Source organism: Hesperophylax consimilis, chromosome 8 (genome assembly GCF_061612785.1).
Source record: "Hesperophylax consimilis isolate HC1 chromosome 8, BYU_Hcon_1.0, whole genome shotgun sequence".
In the NCBI taxonomy this organism is placed as follows: domain Eukaryota; kingdom Metazoa; phylum Arthropoda; class Insecta; order Trichoptera; family Limnephilidae; genus Hesperophylax; species Hesperophylax consimilis.
The window spans coordinates 7079399-7105018 of record NC_142843.1 but is presented as its reverse complement, the minus strand read 5'-3'; the positions used below and the strand labels follow the sequence as shown (position 1 = coordinate 7105018).

Genomic DNA, 25620 nt, shown 5'->3' with positions numbered 1-25620 from the left:
TTTTTTTTTTAAAAATTAAACCCAAACAGGAGGCCATGAGAAAAATAATTTCCCTCAGGGACTGTGTCATCTTTGGGAAAGCTGTGTGGAGGGTCTTTTTTAAGGAAAGGAAGGAGGGAGTTCTGGTAAGGTAAAAAATATGAGGGTTGGGTAGGAATCTAGGGATCAGTGTATCCAGGAGTGACGGACGTATGAATATATCCCTTCTACTGCGGCGCAAGGCGACGGGTCGAGAGACTAGTTGGAGAGGTCAGTAGGTCTCCACAAACTAACCTCTCTCGATCTGGCACGTCACGCAGCATCCTGAACAGACCTTACCCGATGAACCTGAGCACCCCTGCTAAATCACCAAACGTAGCGAGCCACTTGAGGTGTTGATTAACCAATAAATGACAGAGGAGTTGATTATCCAATAAATGTCAGAGGAGTTGATTATCCAATAAATGACAGAGGAGTTGATTATCCAATAAATGACAGAGGAGTTGATTATCCAATAAATGTCAGAGGAGTTGATTATCCAATAAATGACAGAGGAGTTGATTATCCAATAAATGTCAGAGGAGTTGATTATCCAATAAATGACAGAGGAGTTGATTATCCAATAAATGACAGAGGAGTTGATTATCCAATAAATGACAGAGGAGTTGATTATCCAATATATGTCAGAGGAGTTGATTATCCAATAAATGACAGAGGAGTTGATTATCCAATAAATGACAGAGGAGTTGATTATCCAATAAATGACAGAGGAGTTGATTATCCAATAAATGACAGAGGAGTTGATTATCCAATAAATTACAGAGGAGTTGATTATCCGATAAATGACAGAGGAGTTGATTATCCAATAAATGACAGAGGTGTTGATTATCCAATAAATGCAAGAGGAGTTCAATATCCAATAAATGCAAGAGGAGTTGATTATCCAATAAATTACAGAGGAGTTGATTATTCGATAAATGACAGAGGAGTTGATTATCCAATAAATGACAGAGGAGTTGATTATCCAATAAATGACAGAGGAGTTGATTATCCAATAAATGACAGAGGAGTTGATTATCCAATAAATTACAGAGGAGTTGATTATCCGATAAATGACAGAGGAGTTGATTATCCAATAAATGACAGAGGAGTTGATTATCCAATAAATGAAAGAGGTGTTGATTATCCAATAAATGAAAGAGGTGTTGATTATCCAATAAATGACAGAGGTGTTAATTATCCAATAAATGACAGAGGTGTTGATTATCCAACAAATGACAGAGGTGTTGATTATCCAATAAATGCAAGAGGAGTTGATTATCCAATAAATGCAAGAGGAGTTGATTATCCAATAAATGGTTACCGAGGCGGCGATACCCGCACCCGCCTCGCAAATTAAAAGTATGTACTCATATAAAGAGAGATACTTCAAGGGAGTATTCTTTACGCATATATTTTGACACCAAAAGCTTGAATTGAAATGTCAGGTGGATCATTAATTCTAACCGTTTTAAGTCCAACAGTAATTACTGTTGAACAATAATAAATAAATCTTCAGCCAGTATAGCCAGTAGTGTTCGCGAGGTATTTGGCGAACAAGTTGTCGTATGTTTACGTCTGGTTTAATCTGGCTCGATACCAAGTGTGACGTTTTCTTCGCCACTGATCCCCGGGTGTGCACACTGTACTTGTACATATAAATGTACAAGTGTACCCACAATATGCTCATTTATGCAATACATGTGGTTTTTATATGTGTACAGAACACATCGACCAAGACACAAAATACAAATGGTAATCCGTATTACCCTTACTGAAAATGATCACGCGCATATATGTATAATGTGTTCTATCTAATTATATTTATTTATTATTATTTATGTTTATTATATAAAATACATTTTATTATAATTTTTGTCTTCAAACCTTAAATTATAAACACGTCTTAAATAAGTTAAAATAATAATACTTACACATAAAAGAAACAATAAAAAAAAAGTTGCTTACCTAACTTATGTCTTATATTATAAACATAAGAGTGATTTCCACAATGTTATGAATTTAATGTTATGTAAAAAGTAATTTCTCCAATTTATTTTATGTTTTTGTGTTACATTATCTACTTCATACGAACTAAATCTATCAATGATTTAGTTCGTATGAAGTGTGATTTTGAAACCTTCCCATTTGGACAGTCAAAGATTCCTTTTTCTGTAATTATATTTTTTAGTATCTTATGAATAAATTTATAAAAAATCAACTAGTAAAAAGTAAAGTTTTTTTTAACAAAATACAAATATTTCTAAATTTCTTTAAAAACTTTTTTTTCTTTTGGTTTGACCAATACTACATATAAGACACATCACTAAAACTACATTACCAACGTCACCATGATTTGATGGATTTAATAAAGTGCTGGTATAGATACAAAAAATTGTAGTAACAAACTTGTGGCACCAACATAAACTTGTGGCACCAACATAAACTTGTGACACCAACATAAACTTGTGGCACCAACATAAATTCAGGTACCGATACTTTATGATGGTTCGTGGTGTTTTTACATCTGGACATGTAAAATGTTACAATGGAAAAGTTTCGTTCTACGCAAATCTGTGTTGTTTTATTTTTATGTGCAAGTATTTTTTGTTTTCTAAGCTTTTACGACCAGTTTATAAAACACGAGTAGAAATTTGTACGTATCTAAAGCACAAATGGTTTTCAAGCAGTAAAAAATGTCATATATTTTATTCAATGTTCAAATAACACGCAAGTGTGTCGGCAAGTAAATAAGCTTTATAAATGCCAAAAATTATAAATCAGCAATTACTTAATCAGGAAAATCATTTAATAACACGAAAAACATTTCTTACTTTACTGCGATAGTTAAAAATTGCATTTTTCTAGTGTAAAACAACTAGAGTAACTTATTGAACCCTAACATTTTATATTTTTCAGTGGCAGCTTCATAGAAATTGATTCATTGATTGTACGAAGGTATATTAATTGCGAATCACATGGGTGCATTATTTCCATTATTATTAAAATTTGGGAGGCGGGTATGGGTACCGCCACCCCGGGAAACATTTATTGGATAACCAACACCTCTGCCATAGGTTTCTTCACTGACTTAGCAGGGGTACCCGGGTTCATGGGGTGAGGTTTCTCGTGGTATTGGCAACAGATACATCTGCCCACCAATAGCGTGTTAGCCCGGATTAGGAGAAAATGGTTGAGGTAGACATTTTGACCTGTCCAGCAGGACTCTCGACCCATCGCCTTGCACTGCAGTGGAAGAGATGGATCCACACGTACGTCACTCCTGGACACACTGACCTCCATATTTCTACCCACACCTCACACCCTTTTCCTTCCAAGAACTTCTTCACCTTTCTTTCCTAAAAAGACCCTTCACATAGCATTCCTAAAGATGACATAGTATCCGAGGGAAATTATTTTTCACATGATTTAACTGGAGTTAATGTTAAAAAATCCTGCATAAATTGAGTTGATAAATAAGATTCAATTTAATTTACTTGCGCGCTTCACGGGCTCCATCGAATATGTAATTTTAAAAGTTACGTCACTATTTTCATTCGGATATTTAAAAAAAAAATAGTCTCTTTCCAAACTACATACGATCATTGGTAATTGTTTCAGATAAGAATTTTTAATAATAGGAGTAGTTTATCAAAAACTAGACAATTCGGCAAATAAACTAAATAAGCTATTCGGTAAATAACCTTTTCTTATAAGCACTTTAGGGGTATGTTAATAACGTAATAGTGGTTGATTTTTAATGTTGGTGATCGTGCTCGGTGAAGTAAGTAAGCAATCGATTAATATTAATATTCCCTACAAATGTTAGCGCAAATTATATAACCAGCCATTTGGTAAAGCAGAAAAAGTGTAATTCACATAACGTAGGACGTTATTACGGAAATTAAATGGTAACAACCATTTAAGCGGAGGTTGTGTTGTAAAAGCCTCAGTACGTTAACACAGTTAGTGCGACGTTGCGTGAGAAAGAGGTAGATTCAATCTCTTAAGAAAATCACTGTGGAAGTTTTATGTACCCCGCGGTAGAAACGCTGTAAAGTACCCTTAATAATTTCTTTGAAAAGTGGTTCAAAGCCAAACACAAGAGAAAACATATTCTGGTTGGATTTTTACATTGGTTCTATAAATCAAGGCGTTTTTTTAACATCGTGTTTCCAACGCAATTGGGTTATTAATCATTTCCCACACTCACTGACCTGATACATAATCGAGACTAGCTATTTGTAAAATAGTAGGTGTGGGGAAATGTAAAGTGATTCAGGGAAAAATCATGTGATTTGTAATCATTATTCGAAAATGTTTACACTTTATCAACTGTTCAGAAACCTTATTAAGGATGTGTGAGATTTGTTGGTAATTTTAGACACTCCACAATCAGACATAATGCGTTATAAAATAAAATTATTCAATTAATTAATGAAGGAGTTCAAAATTCATCGAATATTTATTTATTTATTCTTAAATATATTAGTATTACAAAGGTATAATATATTGTCCTCCACGCTAGGAGTTCACCTGTGTTGTGGAGGACTTTTTCAATTGTTAAGTTATATAATAGTAAACAATACAGTGGAGATTAGTTACACAGAGACAAAATAAAAATAAAAATACAAAATCAGTTTTTAAATAGTTTTAACAAAAAAATGTTAAACAAAATTAAATATTAAAAGGATTGTAGTTAGTTCCATATATGTTTTTTGTATTCTGTAAGATTAGATGATTAGGATTATATTGTGTTGGAAGTGAATTGTATAGTTTTATAGCCTGGAATCTGTAGTATTTTTGTCCAAAGCATGGGTTTTTGGTATTAGTAGTTGGTGTGCATGTCTTGTTCTAGTATTGCGAGAAAATTGTGAAGTTTTAAATGTGTTTAGGTTCTTCTAAAGGAACTTTAGTATTTGTTTTGAATATAATTTTTGAATCTTCAACACTGGAAATTTTTTGAATATGGTTGAAGTGGGTGTTAGTATTGGTACTTTAAGTATTACTTTTATTAAGGTTTTCTGAGCTTTAAACAGTGTGTCTATGTATTTTTTACTAGCATAGCCCTAGGCAATAATGCCGTATTCCATTATGGATTGTGCTATTGCGAGGTATATATTCTTTATATCATATATGTTTAGTACATTTCTCCCGTTTTTAAAAAAGTAAATCAACTTTTTTAGTTTTCCTTTAACTGACTCTATATGTCTGTCCCATTTTAAATAACGGTCGAAGTATATAACGGTGTAAGTAATATATATATATATATATATATATATATATATATATATATATATATATATATATATATATATATATATAAGATATTTGATATATTCCGTTTTAGTGATTGGGGGACAATTGCATAGGGTGCTCGCTGAGTGACAGGAATGTATTTTAAGGTAGATGTTTTTGGAGGGTTGGCCTCTAGAGTTTGTGCTGAAGATTATGAATTCAGCCTTATCTATATTTAAAGTTAATAAGTTAGAGTCAACCCATTTTTTAGTAATATTTAGGCCAACTTCTGCTTTTGTGATTAGTGTGTTTCAGTCAGTGGCCTTAAAAAGTAATACAGTGTCATCAGCAAAGCTTTTAATTATAATTCGGTAGATCTTAACTCAACATTTATTAGACTTATTTAATGTATACTAGATCACGTGTACCCGGCGTTGCTCAGGGATATGTTTTTAGTTTGAAAATAATTTTTTACGACTTGATTACAAAACATCGACTTTTCTCTATTTTCTATAAATAAAACATGCATGCATTATACATATAAACCTTTCGGAAGATATTCTCTAAATGATAGTGAAAAGCCTATTTAAATCCGTTGCGTAGTTGAGACTAAGCAAAAAAAAAGGACAGACGCGGAAAGCGAATTTGTTTTATATTATTTAGAGATTCATAATACCATAAACAATATCGAGTGTAGTGTAAACAGTAACGAGTGTAAAAAGTTTGCAAGGTTTTATAAATAATTATACAGCGTCAGTAGCAATGAAATTTTGCCATATTTGAATCTATGTCAAAATAATGAGAATATTTTCTTTTGTTTTTAAAAAATTAAAAATTATTGGTGTAATAAAATATCTTTTTATAAAATATGATTTGATAATGTGAGAGACTCACTGGGTGCTTTACTCTTATTGAGACCCCCATCTAAAATATGGGTGGCAAATTCAAAATTATGATTATAATTCAAACCTCTTAGTTGCTCCGTAACTCTAGTATTAAAATTTGTAGAAGTGAAAATTTCTAGAGTAAGAAAGTTGCAATCGTTACAAATAAATTTGTGGACTCCTCATGTAAATATCATCTTCATTCTTTTTCATCCGATGTGCATATTTTTAAATGTTTATAAAAAGCTGGTTGGATAGTTTTTGGGATGGTTTTTATTACAAAATTTGAAACATGGTTATATAAATCTGTTATCTCCATTTTATTGCACTGTTAACTATTCATTTAACGACTTGAATTTGGTGATTAACCCTTTAAACGCTAACGTATTCTTAATAATGTGCGTAAAAAATTATTTCTGCGAATATAATTAGTTATTCTGTGGAAACTACCAATGGAAGATTATGTTCCATTTTACACATCTGGTAAGATGGTAAAATTTACACCATTTTGTAAAAAGCATGTTAGTTATGACCAAAACAGAATAAGATGGCGCACGGCAAAATTTTTGCAGCGGCACAACAAGATTTGAGAACTTTATTTGTACAAATTGGAAACGAAACCAAAATCAGCATCTGCTTATATATGAGATAGCATATTAATTCAAGGCCAATTTATACGTATCACCTAAGACACGTCTCAGACATTTAGTGGCATTGACCTTATCGGAGCACTATCGAAAACAATGTAAACATCCACTAAATATAGGCCAATGCACACAAGGCGAGGCGAGGTATCGTTACACCGGGGCGGGAGCGAGGTCGGACTGTGGATCGCCAGTTCTTGGCCGGGATCAAATCGCCAATCAATTTCACAATGCAATTGACGTCAATTGCATTCGGGGTTTTTCTTTTCCCGATCAAAAGGAAACTACGAGCGTACGATGGAGTGTTGTTCGAAACAATACCTTTGAATTATATTATAAGAACTATTACACTGTTTACGAGAGATGGGAAGGCTGACAGAGATATCGAAAGAAGGGTAAATGCAGGTAATTCCGTTAATGGAGGACTAAACGCCGTAGGCGCTAACAAAAAATTGTCCAAAAAAGCGAAGTTAGCAGTCCACAACGGAGTGCTGGTACCTACCTTGATGTATGGAAGTGAGGCATGGAACTGGCAAAGAAAGGATGAAAGTAGATTAAATGCTGTTGAAATGAGATCCCTGAGGCGTATGTGTGGTAAAACCATGTTTGATCGTGTGAGGAATGTGGAGATCCGCAAAGAGTGCAAGGCTGATGTAAGCGTAATGAGTAAGATTAAGAAAGGGACGCTTAGATGGTTTGGGCATGTAGAGCGAATGAGCGAAGATAGGAGTGTAAGGAGGATATATGATGCAAATGTGAATGGTAGCAGAAGTCGGGGCGCCCGAGGAAGACATGGCACGATCAAGTGAATCAGATACTCGAGTCGGGCCATGTCAAGAGTCAGAATAATAGAAGAGTATGTATGAGACGATGTATGAATGTGAATGAGGCAAGGAGTGTGTGCCAAGACCGAGTTGTTTGGCGGTCCGTCCTCTCTGCCTACCCCTGCGGGGAAACGGCGTGATGGTTAGTTAGTTAGTTAGTTAGAACTATTACACATCCCACACTCGAAAAAAAACTGCTCACAACATTAATTTTTCAGAAGAACGTGCACAAAATACAATTATATCAATGCAATGAAAAAATAATCAAAAAGCAATCATTTTTTAATGATATACTAGTACATATTGAATTATTTGGCGATTAAAAATAACCGACGTAGCACAGTTGTTGCGTGAACCTGACCAGCAATAGAAATTACTTCTATAATATAAAATCTAATTATTGAATGAAAAAAAGTACATATTGAATTATGTGGCGGGCTTAGACCAGACGGTATTTTATGTGTATTTTTAGATTTTATTTTTGGTTATCTCCACTTTATGTCTTTCTTTATTTATGTATGTTTTTCTGTATATCATATGAATTATATGTGAAGACTTTACTATGCAACCATGTTACATGTAATTATTTCAATAATATTTATTTCAACTGTTTGTTTCCCTAATAAACTAAATTGTCTAGAGAAAGAAGCGCCACACGCATAATGAAATTAATCACGATAACACATCTAAACAATAGTTTTTTTTTATAATCTTCTTGCGTATTAAACAATTTATAGATATATGGCATCCACAAAAATTGACATCTATCTAATTGTTTGATTTTTTAACCTTCAATAGCTCATGATAGAATTGATATTGAGAGCTGAAAATAGAGTTGACTTAGAAATTCCAGGCACAATAAGCAATGTCGACTTCATGGTGATCACCGTTTGCGAGTTATTACGGCATCAGATAATCAATTTTGCCATGGTTCGTACGTTGCAATTTCGACAGAAAATGTTGACAGGAAAATAATGTTGCAGAAGCAGTGATCGACAGATTATTTGAAAGAGAATAGTTTGACGTATTGCATGACCCATTTTAAGGGGCTAGATGGCTGTAATAAAAAAATAAACTCTAAAGTGTTAAAAACGCAAGCGATTTTGTTATTTTTTTATTTATTTATTTACTATACGTCCATAAGAGCTTTTACAAACATTTAGTAATATGAACATGAAAAATCAGTGAAATAGTAATCAAAACTAAAATTTGCATTGAAAATTATACAGAACCCGTACAGGAGAATGGTATTTTGCTGAAATTAATTGTTATTATTAATGAGGTATGTTATTATAGCCTTCTTGTAACTATATTCCGTGCAGTTGATACATCTACGATTTCTGAGAAAACATTGCCAACTGCATGTAATCTAGGTACAAGCGAGTATCTAAATGACTCCTGATATGTATGCACTTTCTCAAGGCATACAGGTTTAAATCGCATATCAAAAAATGCAGTTAGTGTCAAATTCCAATGCCACCAGCGCACAATCGGTTTGTTGGCTAGAAAAAAATCATATTACTGGTGCACTAACAGTTTTCTGTAACAGAGGTTCTGATCACGTTCATATGGAATTCTTTTATTATAATTGTTTTAAAGTAAGATGGAATACATTTTTACTTGAGATTCGCGGTAGTATAATAAATATTTATAGAGATAATAAAAAAATGTAATTTAATCATTGAAAATAATACTAACAAATCTCAATGAACATATGAAAATAAAAAGAGAACCCGGGATAAATACTACCAATTGAGCTAGATATTATTATATTATTATTATTTTCGTTTTTTTTCTCTTTATATGTTCATTGATAGGTTGTTATAATTTTCGATGATTAAATATTAAATTAGATTTTTAACTTATATAAATTAATCATTCTAATTGAATAATTATTTTGATTTCTTTTCATTTCCCGGGGATTACTCTGGGGTAATGGCAACTGAACTGTTATGTTTACTATTAGGTTATTGTAAAGAATGTGAATACTACGTATGTTTTAAACGGTTTTGTATGAATGCAATACACAAAACAAACAGTTTCTAAAACAAAATCAAAATATGGTTAGCATGAAGACGAGGAAACATAACATTATGAAGTAACACCAACGCAACAACCTACAGTCAAACAAATATGATGATAAGATAATCAACAAACATTAAAATTAGGTCTGCAAACATGAAGATGAGAAAATTTCTTAGCTAGAAGATGAGGTCTAGAAAGATGTAGATGAGGAAAGCAACAAACAAAAATGAAAATGAGGTCTACAAATATGTAGATAAGGCTTATAAAGATGAAGATGAGGAAATCAACAAGCATGAAGATGATTTCTAAAAACGTGAAGACGAGAAAATCAAATATGATTTAACACCAACACAACAATCTACAACAGTCCACCACGGAACAGGAATCCTAAGTGAGGAGGACTGTAAATATATGTACTATTATACGATCTATATATTTATAAAAGACGCTGTCTAGATTGCATTTAGTTCGGGTTGAATCTTGCGATCATACATGAAGATAGTTGCCAATAAATAATGAGCGGTGAAAAAATTAAGACATTGTTGGTAGTTCTTATTTGAAGTATGATACAGTTAAAAGTGACCGAAGCGGATAGGGTCCATTAGCTCAGTGGTAGAGCGGTGCCCCGGTGGTTCAAGTCCTAGAAGTGACCGTATTCTTTTCTGATTTTTCTTTTTCAGATTTTCGTTTAGAAATCGCTAATATTGTCTTCGATCTATATATCTTTAATAGTCATAAACAAAAAATAAAGATTGAATGCTGAAATCAAATAGAACTTTCGAGAGTGTACCACCCCCTTGGCCCAAGCAAAAAAGCAGAGGTTTTATTCACAGTGCCGTATTCAGCGCAGTTGATCTTATTAACATTCATAAGGTCTGTTATATCGTATTCTCACTTGAATTGACACCACCCATACTGTAAATAGATGAATCATTCCCCTTGGTCCATGCGAGACGCTGACGTGAAAATATGAAGGATATACTATTATAATGGCATACCACGCATACTACAGATAGCTCAGTTGTAATCTCTTCCTTAATCTAACATAACCAACGTCACTATTCATATTTAACCAAATATTATACTGATTTCGAATGTTGAGTACATCATGATGTGCGTGTGACTCAGTGGCTGAGCTGTAAAGATCCCTTGTTCTGGACCCAGAGGTCGCTGGTTCAAATCCTGCTTAAGTAAATAATTTGTTTTACTTCCCATACCTACTGTTGGAATTTTTGATGTAAAATTTGAAAATGTTCGGTGGCTACGGGGTTAATATCAGTTGTTTAGTGTATTTTAAAGTGTGTCAAAGCGTAGACCCGGCTCAAAAAAGTAAAAGTAAAGAATAATCGAAATAATAGAATAAAATCAGTTTTTTATGATGTCGATTCACTAATTTCCCGCTTGTACTACGAGCTTCCAAACACCGTGTATAATTAATAAACAGCATATTTGATGAACGTTCAGGCGTGACAAAAACCTACTTTTAGCGTAACTCTGGTGAAAAACCACCATATATGTCTATAGCCGTGCTTAGTGACAAGATCTGATCAGCTAGGGTATCTTTCAATCTCATTTCGCTCCCCATTTTCTGTAGCCTCACAATATACCCCCCAAAACAGGGTGTACTTTTAGATAGGAACTAAATAAACTACGCTGAAATTCTTGATATTGGTAGTGTTTTGAACAACGGACCCACATAAAATTAAATGGACTGAGGAGTGCGTTAACCTTTAGTTTAGTTTAGCTAAACACGATGAAAGTTTATTTAGGTTGTTACCTTATAGGTATCGTTAATCAGCGAAGAAACTGGGACGTACTTTATTTCACGCATGACAAGTGGAACGGAAACATTATGCCCTTAAAGAAAGTTAATAATAGGCGGAATACACGCTAATGAGGGTTACAAAAATAAGAAATATAGTTTCGCAACTTTGTGGTGGATCATTAACATTTTTTATATATTTTTTGTGATGACTAGTATAGGATAAAAACGTCCAAAAGAAAAAAATCATGTAAATTGTTTTTTTTATACTCAAACATAAGTTTTTAATAATTGTATTATTTGTACATATATTTTTTTACTATAATGATTACTAGACATGGAATAAAGAAGAAAACAAGAAATTAAATTTAGGCGTGTTTCGTAGTCCAAAAGTTTCAAAAACAGAAATTTAACTATAAAAATTATCATTTTGAAATTTTCATTTTGATTAAATGTGCGATATTCGATATCAGACAGTACAAGACAGATAGCGTGTGAAATGGGCTAGAACGAAAGAAAGAAGAAAGTATTTATTTTAATCTAATATATTCTGGTACCAAATAAATTAGAATTCAATTATACTTACTTTATTTAATCATCGAAGAAAAATAAATACTAATAAATATAAGCGAAACATGAAACAGAACAAGACAAAAGACAATAAAAAGGCAACGCCAGTAACTGAGTATCGAACCCAAGATCTCTCTGTCTTACTGGGACAAAGCCATAATGATCTGATTTTTTAACGTCATCTTGTTTATCTCATATTTCATATTATAGTGGTTAGAGGCATTGTGAATTTGAAACATAAACCCTGCGTTTGATTCCCATATTTAACAGTTACCGTTTTTTTTCATTTTTAGGTTTTTTGTGGTGCTTCATGTTTCGTTTAAATTTGTTAGTATTATCTTCTTCTATAACGATCAAATATTAAATTCAACACATTTTTGGGTACAACCTTCAAAATTTAAATATAATATATTCTAATAAAATTAAACTTTCTCTATTATTTACAAATTCTTACCCCCTGTTTTGGTCCGGTGGTATTAAGAAAAAAATACTGTACAAAGAATTTTCCCACGGGAATAAAATGTTTTCCTATATGAAAAGGAGCCTATGTCACTTCACTTACAAGTCCTCCATTATCAATATGCAAAAAAAATGTCGATCGTTCTCTCCGTTGTGACGTAAAAGAAGGACAAACTAACAAACAAACATACTTTCGTATTTATAATATTAGTTATATGAATATCTATACTTCTTTCACTTTATGTTGTTCTCATATCATTCATCATGGCTATAAATGTAATGTTTTGTAAATTTTTCTTTTTATATAATTTTGTTTTGTATAAATTTTTTAATTCATGTTCCTTTCTCACAAATTTAAATAACTTATTCCATATTATGCTGTCTCAGTTAAAGTCACAAGGAGGAAATCCATAATTTGTTTTATTTTACTACTGATACTTATGTACAAACTGATTAAATGTAAACTGTCGATTTTCCGAAAATGAATAATAAAATAAAAAATAAATAACTGCCTAGCTGTATTGATTAACTTTTTATTTGTCACATAAAAAATGAACTAAATCGGAATTATTTAAGTTACTGCTAACTATTATTATGCAAATTATGAAAATCTTCAATATCTAAACATCACGCGCCATAATACAGGAGCATCCCTAAATCCCTACATCCCTACACCCTGCATCCCTACATCCCTATATCTCTAAATCCCTACATCCTAACATACCTACAACCCTGGATTTCTACATCCCTACATCCCTGCTAGCTGTATCTCCAATCTGTAAAAATCAACCGCCATCCCTAAATCCCTACATTCCTACACACTGACATCCCTACATCCCTACATCCCTGCATCCCTATTTCTCTAAATCTATGCATCCCTATATCCCTACCTACCTACATCCCTAAGCCCTACATCCCTACATCCCTACACCCTACATCCCTACATTCGTAAATACCTACATATGTACAACCCTGGATTCGTACATCCCTGCAAGCTGTACTAATTAACTATGTAACATATTACTTGTCACATAAAATATTCACTAAATCGAAATTAAATAATTTACTAACTATTATGTAAATAATGGAAATCTCAGATCTGTAAAAATCAACCGCCATCCCTAAATACATACATCTCTACATCCCTACACCCCTATACCCCTACATACCTACACCCTCACATCACTAAACTCTACATTCCTACTTCCCCACATCCTTACATCCCTACATCCCAACGCCCTACATGCTTACATCCCTAAATCCCTACATCCCTACTTCCCTACATCTATACATCCCTACATCCCTACATCCCTACGCCCTACATGCTTACGTCCCTAAATCCCTACATCCCTACTTTCCTACATCTATACATACCTACATCCCTACATCCCTACATCCCTACATCCCTACATCCCTACATCCCTACATCCCTACATCCCTACAACCCTACATCCCTACATCCCTACACCCCTACATCCCTACGCCCTACACGCTTATATCCCCACATCCCTACATCCCTACATCTCTATATCACTATATCTCAATTTCACTACATCGATACATCCATACATCCCTACATGCCTACATCCCTACATTCCTACATTCTTAAATCCCTACATCCCTACACCCCTACATCCCTACGCCCTACACGCTTACATCCCCACATCCCTACATCCCTACATCACTATATCTCAATTTCACTACATCCCTACATCCATACATCCCTACATTCCTACATCCCTACACCCTACATGCCTACATCCCTATATTCCTACATTATTACATCCACTACATACCTACAACCCTGGTTTCTTACATCCCTACATCCCTCCAACGTAAATTTTCTTTGAAATAAAATAAATAAACAAAAATATTTTAGTAAATATGCTAGGAGAATCATTAAAAAAATTGTTCATAAAAATAAATGTAGATTTGAAAATTCTCCACAAAATGGTACGTGGATATTTAGGTACTTTACAATAGAGCAGGTACTAAGCTACGATATTTTATCTAGTTTTATATTTATAAAGCCAACTAATTGTGCCGTGTCTCCGTGCAGGCGACTATTGTAATGAACGAAGGAAGGTCTGTTGGGAATTATCTATCTGTAGAACAGAATTTTATTTTGGGTGCGGTAGCACTGTCAGGCAAGCGTGGAAATAGTAATTTTACTCTTTCCTCTTCTGTCGCCCGGGATTAAAATACTTTCATGTTCCGAATGCCGATGTGCTAGATTAAACGCGGATTGAATATTAAATAACTTAGAAAAATGTGTTCATCACTGTTCCCTCTTTCGTTAAAATGACAAGGTCTTGAACGAGGTCGTGTGGTCCGACAAATTAAAAAAAACATTCAAAATCTAAACATCACGCGCCATAATACAGGAGCATCCCTAAATCCCTACATCCCTACACCCTGCATCCCTACATCCCTATATCTCTAAATCCCTACATCCTAACATACCTACAACCCTGGATTTCTACATCCCTACATCCCTGCTAGCTGTATCTCCAATCTGTAAAAATCAACCGCCATCCCTAAATCCCTACATTCCTACACACTGACATCCCTACATCCCTACATCCCTGCATCCCTATTTCTCTAAATCTATGCATCCCTATATCCCTACCTACCTACATCCCTAAGCCCTACATCCCTACATCCCTACACCCTACATCCCTACATTCGTAAATACCTACATATGTACAACCCTGGATTCGTACATCCCTGCAAGCTGTACTAATTAACTATGTAACATATTACTTGTCACATAAAATATTCACTAAATCGAAATTAAATAATTTACTAACTATTATGTAAATAATGGAAATCTCAGATCTGTAAAAATCAACCGCCATCCCTAAATACATACATCTCTACATCCCTACACCCCTATACCCCTACATACCTACACCCTCACATCACTAAACTCTACATTCCTACTTCCCCACATCCTTACATCCCTACATCCCAACGCCCTACATGCTTACATCCCTAAATCCCTACATCCCTACTTCCCTACATCTATACATCCCTACATCCCTACATCCCTACGCCCTACATGCTTACGTCCCTAAATCCCTACATCCCTACTTTCCTACATCTATACATACCTACATCCCTACATCCCTACATCCCTACATCCCTACATCCCTACATCCCTACATCCCTACATCCCTACAACCCTACATCCCTACATCCCTACACCCCTACATCCCTACGCCCTACACGCTTATATCCCCACATCCCTACATCCCTACATCTCTATATCACTATATCTCAATTTCACTACATCGATACATCCATACATCCCTACATGCCTACATCCCTACATTCCTACATTCTTAAATCCCTACATCCCTACACCCCTACATCCCTACGCCCTACACGCTTACATCCCCACATCCCTACATCCCTACATCACTATATCTCAATTTCACTACATCCCTACATCCATACATCCCTACATTCCTACATCCCTACACCCTACATGCCTACATCCCTATATTCCTACATTATTACATCCACTACATACCTACAACCCTGGTTTCTTACATCCCTACATCCCTCCAACGTAAATTTTCTTTGAAATAAAATAAATAAACAAAAATATTTTAGTAAATATGCTAGGAGAATCATTAAAAAAATTGTTCATAAAAATAAATGTAGATTTGAAAATTCTCCACAAAATGGTACGTGGATATTTAGGTACTTTACAATAGAGCAGGTACTAAGCTACGATATTTTATCTAGTTTTATATTTATAAAGCCAACTAATTGTGCCGTGTCTCCGTGCAGGCGACTATTGTAATGAACGAAGGAAGGTCTGTTGGGAATTATCTATCTGTAGAACAGAATTTTATTTTGGGTGCGGTAGCACTGTCAGGCAAGCGTGGAAATAGTAATTTTACTCTTTCCTCTTCTGTCGCCCGGGATTAAAATACTTTCATGTTCCGAATGCCGATGTGCTAGATTAAACGCGGATTGAATATTAAATAACTTAGAAAAATGTGTTCATCACTGTTCCCTCTTTCGTTAAAATGACAAGGTCTTGAACGAGGTCGTGTGGTCCGACAAATTAAAAAAAACCTTTCTACGAAGTAAGTGGTACACTGGATAGATCACAAAAAAGATTTTTGTTAGGAAGTATCAGATGTACAAGTCGGTATTTCTTCGTGTGTCTTTATAGACTCTTAAACTATAAGACTAAGTGCCAAAAGTGTTGAGATAGTAGTTTAAGTTGTAGAAGAATTCGGGGACGTCGAGGAAGACTTAACTGGAGTGAGATACGGAGTAGAATTAAAGTCAATATGATGTAGTTTTATAATAGTTACAATATGGTATAGGCTACTGAATGGTACAAAATGTAGGGGATGATAGGGGATTCGTCTTCCCGACGAAGACTCAACGTATTATGTCTGCGCTGGAATGAGATCTGTATTCAAATTAATTTAATGTAGTTTTTCACCGTGAAAATGTGGATTGCGTGAAACTACGTGAAGTAGGAATACATGAAGTCGGAGACGCCCGAGAAAAGCATGGCACGATCACGTAAAAGAAATATTTAAAAATAAAGAAATATGTTTTAATTTTTAAGAATACTTCAGGGTTTTCCAATAAGAGGTGTTATTTTGAATGGCCCGCTATTTCGGTAGATGTTACTTTTGAAGCTGTCATTTTTTAACATTTGACAAGAAAAAAACTACGCCATTAATAAAAATGGAACGATACACGCTTCAACAACGCATTGAAATTATTAAAATTCACTATTATTAATTATTAGAATTCCATCGAAAAATCTTGTGGCTTCGCCAACAAGCAAAATTGTCGCATCTGGGGCTCGGAAAACCCAAGAATTATTGTTGAAAAGCCTCTCTATCCTCAACGTGTGACTTTTTGGTGCGGTTTATGGTCCGGCGGAGTCATTGGACCTTACTTTTTCGAAAATGACCCTGGAGCAACAGTTACGGTGAATGGATTCCGCTATCGAGAGATAATTAGTGATTTTTTATGGCTGAAATTGAATAGTATTGATCTGGACAGCGTTTACTTTCAACAAGACGGCGTTACGTGCCACACAAGCAACGAAACCATTGATCTTTTACGGAAAAAGTTTCTTTGAATATCAAAATAACACCTCTTATTGGAAAACCCTATATTATTTCCACCTTAAAATTAAACACAGATTTTAGATACACTAGAATCACAACATCAAAACTTTGCTCCAAACCATTCATTTCTCCGAACAATGCCGAGTACACATCAGCAAGTAACTGAGAAACCTCAGTATCTTTGAGCATTTTCTGCCTCAGAGAGGACTGCGGGCGGGTGTTCCAAATTAGTAAAAACTTTTTTGAAACTTTCAATTAGTATCTGTGTGCACAAATACATTCAAACGTGTCCTCTTCAAAATCATCTGTCTATACTTAAGGCGATGCACTACGTCGTGTAATATTTTAAATTGAGCCGCTATCAATAACAACCCTTACGTAGATGGCGATAAGGTTTAAATTTCCGCTTAACACCATCCGCCTATTTTGATTTATGCGAGAAAAAAACATGGCCAAAAAGTGCCTTTTATTTTATTTTGTGGATTTTCAGGCACAAATATTATTTTTCTTTCAATCATTTTATAAATAACTTAATTCGCCACATCAAACAATAAAACCATAACCGAAAATGGGTTCTTAAGTAGGAGGTTTTGAACTTTAAAGCAGTTTTCATAGGCCGTATACCTACATTTTTTATTTCTGGGCTTATAAAAAGACTTATCTAAAAAATACTCGATCATTTTAAAGGTCAGGATGTATTCTACTCGCAGTATTTAATTAAAGCACCAGAAAAATTTTTAGGCGAACAAATTATCAAACCAAGAACACATTATTTTGAATTACTACGTATTGCATCGCCTTAACTATAAAATTTTGGTTTTATTTTAGTACCCAATTATTACGAAAAAAATATTTCAATTATCTTACCTGTGAAGGAAATATAATAGATTCTAATTATGAAAAAAGATTCCTTCGTATAAAAGCTCGTAGCAATGCCCTCAATATCCTACACAAGTAGTGTAATAAGTGAGTATTTGTTTATTTTCATGACAATTGAATGATTTATCACGCATTTTATACAATTTGTCAGTCTGAATAACTGTGTATAATAGTAATTCGTGATGTTTGACAATGTAAGGTAATACTTAAAATGAGTTAAGCGCGAAGGCAACGCGAGGTTGTGTCACGCAACCTATCAATAACAGGATGACTCGAGCCTAGAGCCTAGAGGAAGTAGACTTTAGAGCCAAGGTCTTACGGGGATGACTGTTTCTTTTGTATTTATAAGGACATGTGGTAATTATTATAGATTGCACTTAAACGGTGTTTAATTGTGAAACTGCTTTGGGACCATTTCATACCCCACGGTCCTGTCTACCTTCAAAATACATATACTTGAAGATCGACGTTGGATAAGCCTATAAGAGAGGTGGGGAAGGATGGGGATACATAGAGAAAAGGGAACATGTTTAAACTCAGACTGTGGGTTAATTTAAACTGATTCGTTGATGCACCAGATCTAGTGAATCACCCGGAGGTTCATTGAGGTGACGCTGTAATATGATAACAGTGTTTGTATTTACGAATACCCATCATATACATCAAAGTAAACTTGCATTATTTGAAGTCGATCGAAAACTAGATCACATAAAACGTTTTTTATGAATGGAAATATATTGTTCTTCTCGAAACCAAGAATTTTTTTTATATGAAATATGCTGCCAAAGTAACCCACATGCACACATGATTTGAATATTAAAAAATCATGCAACGTAAAATAATTTTAGTAAAATAATTTCGCACAATAGAAAATCCGAATAAAAACCATGTGTTCATAAAAAATGAATTTCCGACAACCTTGAAATGTTTTATTCTAACGAAAAACTAGTTCAAAGTAATGCATAACTAAGGACGGGTTGTTTCGGAGAATTTAAACAATTCATCAAATTTCAACGTTCATTTTCAAGTTCTGTTTTTATTTCAGTTCTATCAAGCAACTAGCCTATAAAAAATATGATAACAGAACTTTAATAGGACTTTCACAGAACCAGAAAATGAACATTAAAATTCCGGTCGGTGGCCAGGTTGACATTGCGCTTGAGTCCTCAGGCGTAGTGTGTTCAATTCCTCGGCTGGCTAAGTCCTCCATCACAACACAAGCAAAATTTTCAGCTTACTGTGGTGGTAGTAGGAGATTTTAAAATATTGTCAGGTTATTCGTAACCCGGGAATATTTGTCTTTCTTTAAAAACAAAATAGATGAATTATTCAAATTCTCCGAAACAACCCATCGTTAGAAAATACTAATCAAAGAGTAGTTTTCTAGTTCACTGTTACAAAAATCCTTGACTAGATGATATTTTTCAACTAATCTGATTGCACTGCATATAAATCACAAGGAAATACACCTGTTTTGCACGTGACAGCGTCACATTTAGCTCTTTCAAATAATTCATATTGTGTGACGTGCGTCAGGTGTGCCTAAATAGTTTTTTGATTTGCAGAAAAAAGTGACATTTAACGCCAATGTTTCTTGCATTGGCGTCATTTGGTTTCAGAGAATGCAACGAAATTTTATTTTTGGCGGCCAACATTACCAATATACATTTTATGTACGTGCTAAGTTCGTTAGTAATGTTCGCATATTTAATAGGTGTAATAAAATGTTTGTTTTATTTTGAGACAAATTTTCAATGATTCTAAAAAGCTTTTCGTTTAATTTGTCAGAAGTGTTTGTTGAATATTGTTTGCTTGATACCTTTTTTTTAATTTTTTTGATGTGAATACCGCACAAGAGTCTCAACTGCTCCAAACTGTCTGGAGCCAGTGAGATTATGGCATCCCCAATTGGGGTATATTGTGAGGCTGAAGGTAGTGAGGAGAAAAAGGCGAGGAAGTATCTGGCTCGCGAAACACGGCTAAAGCCATTTCAAGCAACGTTTCAATTCTAAATGATGGTCTTACACAAGGGCGATACTAAGAGTACGTCCAATCTGGATAAAGGATACAACATATTTTTTTAAATGCATATATATTGTGATATTTCACAAATTCATCAAATAAAACTTGCTTGCGCACGTCGGGATTTAAACCCGCAACCTTCGGCTTCCCAGTCTAGAGCCTTACACCTCGACAACGGAGGCCGTCAATTGAATGGTATTTTGTAATAATTTTATCTCTGAAATTCTCAACGACAATCGTCAAGCCGTCTGAGGGGATTGCTCCGAAAGAGACTGGTGAAAATAACACATAATACATTTTCTGAATGACCAAGTATTACGAAATAATGTCAAGAATTCTAAAAGCATTCACGGCTGAAACATCATTATTATTCTCTACAGAAGCAAGCACTTACTTACTTACGAATATAACGTGTGATGATATTACTAAATGATCTTTAGATGTGTCTTAAACTAGATCGCGTAGTCCGTAGGTACTTCATTTATATTATATACATAGATTCCCATTCTGGGGAATGAGGCTGAACAAAGTGGAAATGGGAATGATAGAGGAAAAAAAATAGGTGGGAAGAAGCTGGCTATTCAGATCTAGTCACTGATATAGCAAAAAAAAAATTTCAAGTAACGTTGCTCGTATAGTATAATATTGGTCTTATTAATAAACAAGTACACACATTTTATTTTCATTCGCCCCCCCGACACTGGTTAAGTTAGGTTAGGCTACCTCATGTGAGGCAACTAAATAAAAGGATGAAGCAACACTGCGTTTCTTTTGATTGATTAAGAGGATTCTGAGACAACATTTCCATTCTTTTAAGAGGTGCCAAAATATTTTTGAGTTTTTTATATTTTACATACTGAAATAACCTACGGGTACAGGTTTAATAATAATTACTATTAATAATATATAAAAAACATATTTGTTTTTATTAACCCTGATGAAGGTTCGGGTTTAACTGAAACCGGTTGGTTATAAATATATACAATAAAGTGTTATTCATAAAGTTATTTTATTTGAATTATTATAAAATAAAATATATAAATTACGAGGCATAAGTTTAAGCTCCCTGTTTCTGGACCTGAGGATAATGGCTTCAAAATCGGTTAAATATGTTTTTATTAACCCTGATGATGGTTCGGGTTGAACTGAAACCCGTTGGTTGTAAATATATACAGTAAAGTGGTATTCAAAAAAAGTTATTATTATTTTAATTATTATAATTACGTATACCCACAAAGTGTTTGTTACAAGTGAAAAATGTTTTATTTTAGTATTTCTGTTTCTACCGAATCTGAACAACTTCTGTTCATCAAATTTGACTTCTCATTTAAGGAGAGTTTTTTTCCAAAAATAACAAGCGACGGTTATCGGCGTCGGATTTTCCGATGCTATCTGCGATTGCCGGATGTTCTCCGGGCGTCGATTTATTTTAGTTAGCCAGCCTTGATTTCCTCGACCTTGTTTTCTTGGCGGGCATTTTTTCTCCCGCCACAGAAGTGTGCAAGTAAGTACTCCGCGACAATAGCGATGAATTGGCAATCAAATGATTTTCAAGTTCCAACGTGCGGAGATACAAACTTCGATGTAATGTGTGATTTATAAAGCTTTCTTTAAAGCCAAACACTCCGTGTTCCTACCTGGATTTACCTGACTATAGTGAGACTATATAAAAATTTATTTTTATTTTTATTAGTTACTATTAAAGATACACTTATCACGTGTTACATTATTAATAAGTATAAGTGTTGTATGTTGAAGGAGTTTATATTCACTCTCTACCTCACTAGGAATTCCTGTTCCGAGTCGGACTGTAGGTTGGTGTTATATTTACGATGTCTTCATATTTTTTTATGTTTGCTTAGAGTATTTCGAATTCTTTTTTAAAATAGTTCATTTATTAATTTTGGAGTTAAGTTTTCATTTTAGTGACTGAAGTTTCAAAAGTTGTAAGCGTTATCAAAAGCAGAATTCAATTAGGAAATCAATTAGGCAACAAAACCTCTCTAACTGATTTCTGACACCATGAAATTTGCACAGGTTTTCTGTTTGAATTATTTGCAACATGATGAGTGCTTTGAAATAATATCACCAAATTTTTTTTCTATATTTTAAAAAGTGTGCTAAAACTAGATAGGAATCAGATAGTTGATAAGAATTAGTAAACGATATGTAACTGATTTGTTTTATATTAATTTGCATAGGCAGGTTAATGACCTATCATTAAGGCATATTATATCGATGGTTGAGCTAAAAGCACTAAAAAAATTAAGTTCTGACGCGATCAGTTTTAACAAATGATATTATATTATGCCTAATTGTACATCTAAATAGATAATAAATCACGAGTCTCATATTAAATCTATGTCACAAGTAATTATCGATGTATCGGCATTGAATAATGAACTTGAATGAAGTACTTTATCCTTTGGCTACTGGTAAAACTATTTACAATTATAAAAGCTCAGCTTAACTGTTGTCACCGGTACGGTACAGTCTTCGTGACCTCACGCCTAATCATATAAGCTCGTTGCAATAAATATGTTACTTCAGCTATGCAACGTTGCGTTTTTCTCTAGCGACAATAAAAGTTTGCCCACTTATCTATTTTCATATTCAAGGGCCCATTTGGTGAACAACAATGATACAATGACATGTAAAAGTGAATTTTCTTGATAACTGATTGTGTGATGAATAAATCGTATTTCTGATGATAATTCAGAAGTTTTTTTTGTATTGGACAAACCTTGTGAAAAGCAATATAAGTCCCAGCAAGCCGAAGATCCTCATAATGCTGGAGTATAGAGCCGTAATACAGCTCCAAAAACACTTAACCAAACTCACTGTTTTCAAGGCACAACGTTACTTCTTGGGAAGACAAGAAACCCTTATCACCATCCCAGAAAGGCACTAAATACATTGGTCGAAGCGGCGAAGAAAACATCATTATACAACATTGTCACACAAACTTGATCACATTCTGACAAAAATCAGTTAAAATAACTAAATATATTAACGTTTAAAACAATTTTTCTAACTACAAATTTTCAGTTTAATTTTTATAATGAGCTCTCGTTAAAACACTCGTAACTTTCATGATATCGTCACTGGAGCGCCGCGTTTTTATACAAAAATATTCCCATAAGTTAGGTAAAGGTTTACGTGTTGTTATTTCGCGCGCTTTTTGGTTATTTCCAAGATGGCAGGTCTCACAGGGCACTACGGGGTAGCGCGGCCACTGAGGTGGTTGTGGCGGAGAGCGGTTGTCGCGACTGCTTTTGGCACGCCTTCCGCTAGGTCACGGGCAGAACCTTTACGTTTATTATTTGCAATTTCTGCGCAGCTACACATTGCTGATGAAGGGCTGGACTAAACTTTTAAAAATGATTTTTTTTTCAATGAAACATAATTGAAATGTTTAGGAGAGCTCACAAAAAGCTTTTAAAGAAAACATTCGTTTATGAGAAGTATAAATAGAGGTAGCCATATACTTAAGGTGCTTAGTCTAGTACGCATTGAAAATGGCAATTACTATCAGATACATTATTTATGCCAGACTTAAAAATAAATAGTTTTATTAGATTTTTTTGACGACTGATAAATTTTATCCATCTTATTATGTCTTTTCTACTTTTGTGACCAATATTTTTTTTACTGATATTCAGTTATGGTAAAATAAAAAATAATAATTTCCGTCGTGTGTCTGTATGTAACTCTTTGAACTCTAGATAAAGGATTTGCTTTGAATTTAAGGATTATTTTTAATAATTTTCAAAATTGGAGCTGATTGGGTGAAAAATTCAGACAAGCTATAAAGCAGATCTAGTAGTAGTAATACCTACTCACTATTCAATAATATTTTAACTAAAATATATTTTAATTGCTGTTTCATAATTGGAACAACAATATCCCGTGATTTTTCAGAAAATTCGGAAATAAACTCAGGTAATTTAAAAAAATTGTACTTACAATTTACAACCATTAAACCTTTTTCGAGGTTATCCTGATTTTTCAGAATTACAAAAGTACAATTACAAAACGGAAATGATATAATTAATTTTTATTTTGTATAGGTTTTTAACTTTTCCATTTTAATTTCTTATTTCTTCTATAAATACCTATTATTTAATCAATTAATCAATTTCTTTAAAACAACAAGACATAATGTTTAAGCCCTGAAGAATCTCGTGCGGAGTAAATATGCAATATATACAAAATTAAATAATTCAATTGTCATCGATGGATAACAATTAAATTAGTAAATTTGTAAAAAAAATCCCCCTTTGTATTTTATTTTATTCGTCTTAGGTCTGATTCAGATAGGTAAACAAATAATGTAATTAATTTATATTTTTTTGTACATTTACTGGTACGAAACAATTCTAATTTTGTTTATTTATTTGTATGAATATTCCGCACAAGAGTCCAAACTGTTCCCTGCTAACCAGAGCCAGTGCGAATACGTGATCCCCAATATACGAGTATGTATGTGGTGAGGTTAATGGGTTTAGGGAATAAGTTTGGGAATGAATGCTTTACTGAATTTATATGCTACTCTAGAACTCCCAAGTATAATACTATTTGATATGATTTAAGTTAGAAATAGTAAAAAGATTATTCAAATGAAATTAGCATGCGCATGCCGGGATTCAAATCAAAGTCATTACCCCTCGACCACGGAGGATACTGAGAGTATCTCTTACTCTGTAACGAGCGGCAAGTGTACTATATATTATTTTGAGTGAATAAATTGTGAAATAACACATATTTATCATATAAAAAAATGACTTGCGCACACCGGGATTTGAACCCGCGACCTTTGGCTTGCTAGTCGAGAGCCTTAAGGTGGAAACACATTACTAAAACCCGACGCGACCCGATGAAACGCGATGCGGGTTGAGTCGAATCAAATGTATTGTTTTCTTATGACCAGAATCACACTATGAACATCCGACATGGCGTCGCGTCGGATGTTCATAGTGTGATTCTGGTCATTAGAAAACAATACATTTGATTCGACTCAACACGCATCGCGTTTCATCGGGTCGCGTCGGGTTTTAATAATGTGTTTCCACCTTTACCCCTCCACCACGTAGGCCGTTACACGACCATTCCTTATAACAAATGCCTTCGAGTTTAAAAAAAATATTTTATCTTCTAAATATATTTTGATCATAATATTGAGAA

General features: G+C 34.0%; 1 protein-coding gene across 3 annotated transcripts in view; it reads right to left on the bottom strand.

Moving 5' to 3' along the window:
- Positions 1-23693, bottom strand: part of LOC149421495 (glycine receptor subunit alpha-4-like) — a 222397-nt gene extending 198704 nt beyond the window's left edge. For all 3 annotated transcript variants that reach the window (XM_089634415.1, XM_089634416.1, XM_089634417.1), the window contains exon 1: positions 23180-23693. In XM_089634415.1, the coding sequence (XP_089490541.1) occupies positions 23180-23223 (44 nt within the window). In that variant the 5' untranslated portion in view covers positions 23224-23693. The remainder of the gene's footprint in view (positions 1-23179) is intronic.
- Between the last annotated feature and the right edge of the window lie 1927 nt (positions 23694-25620).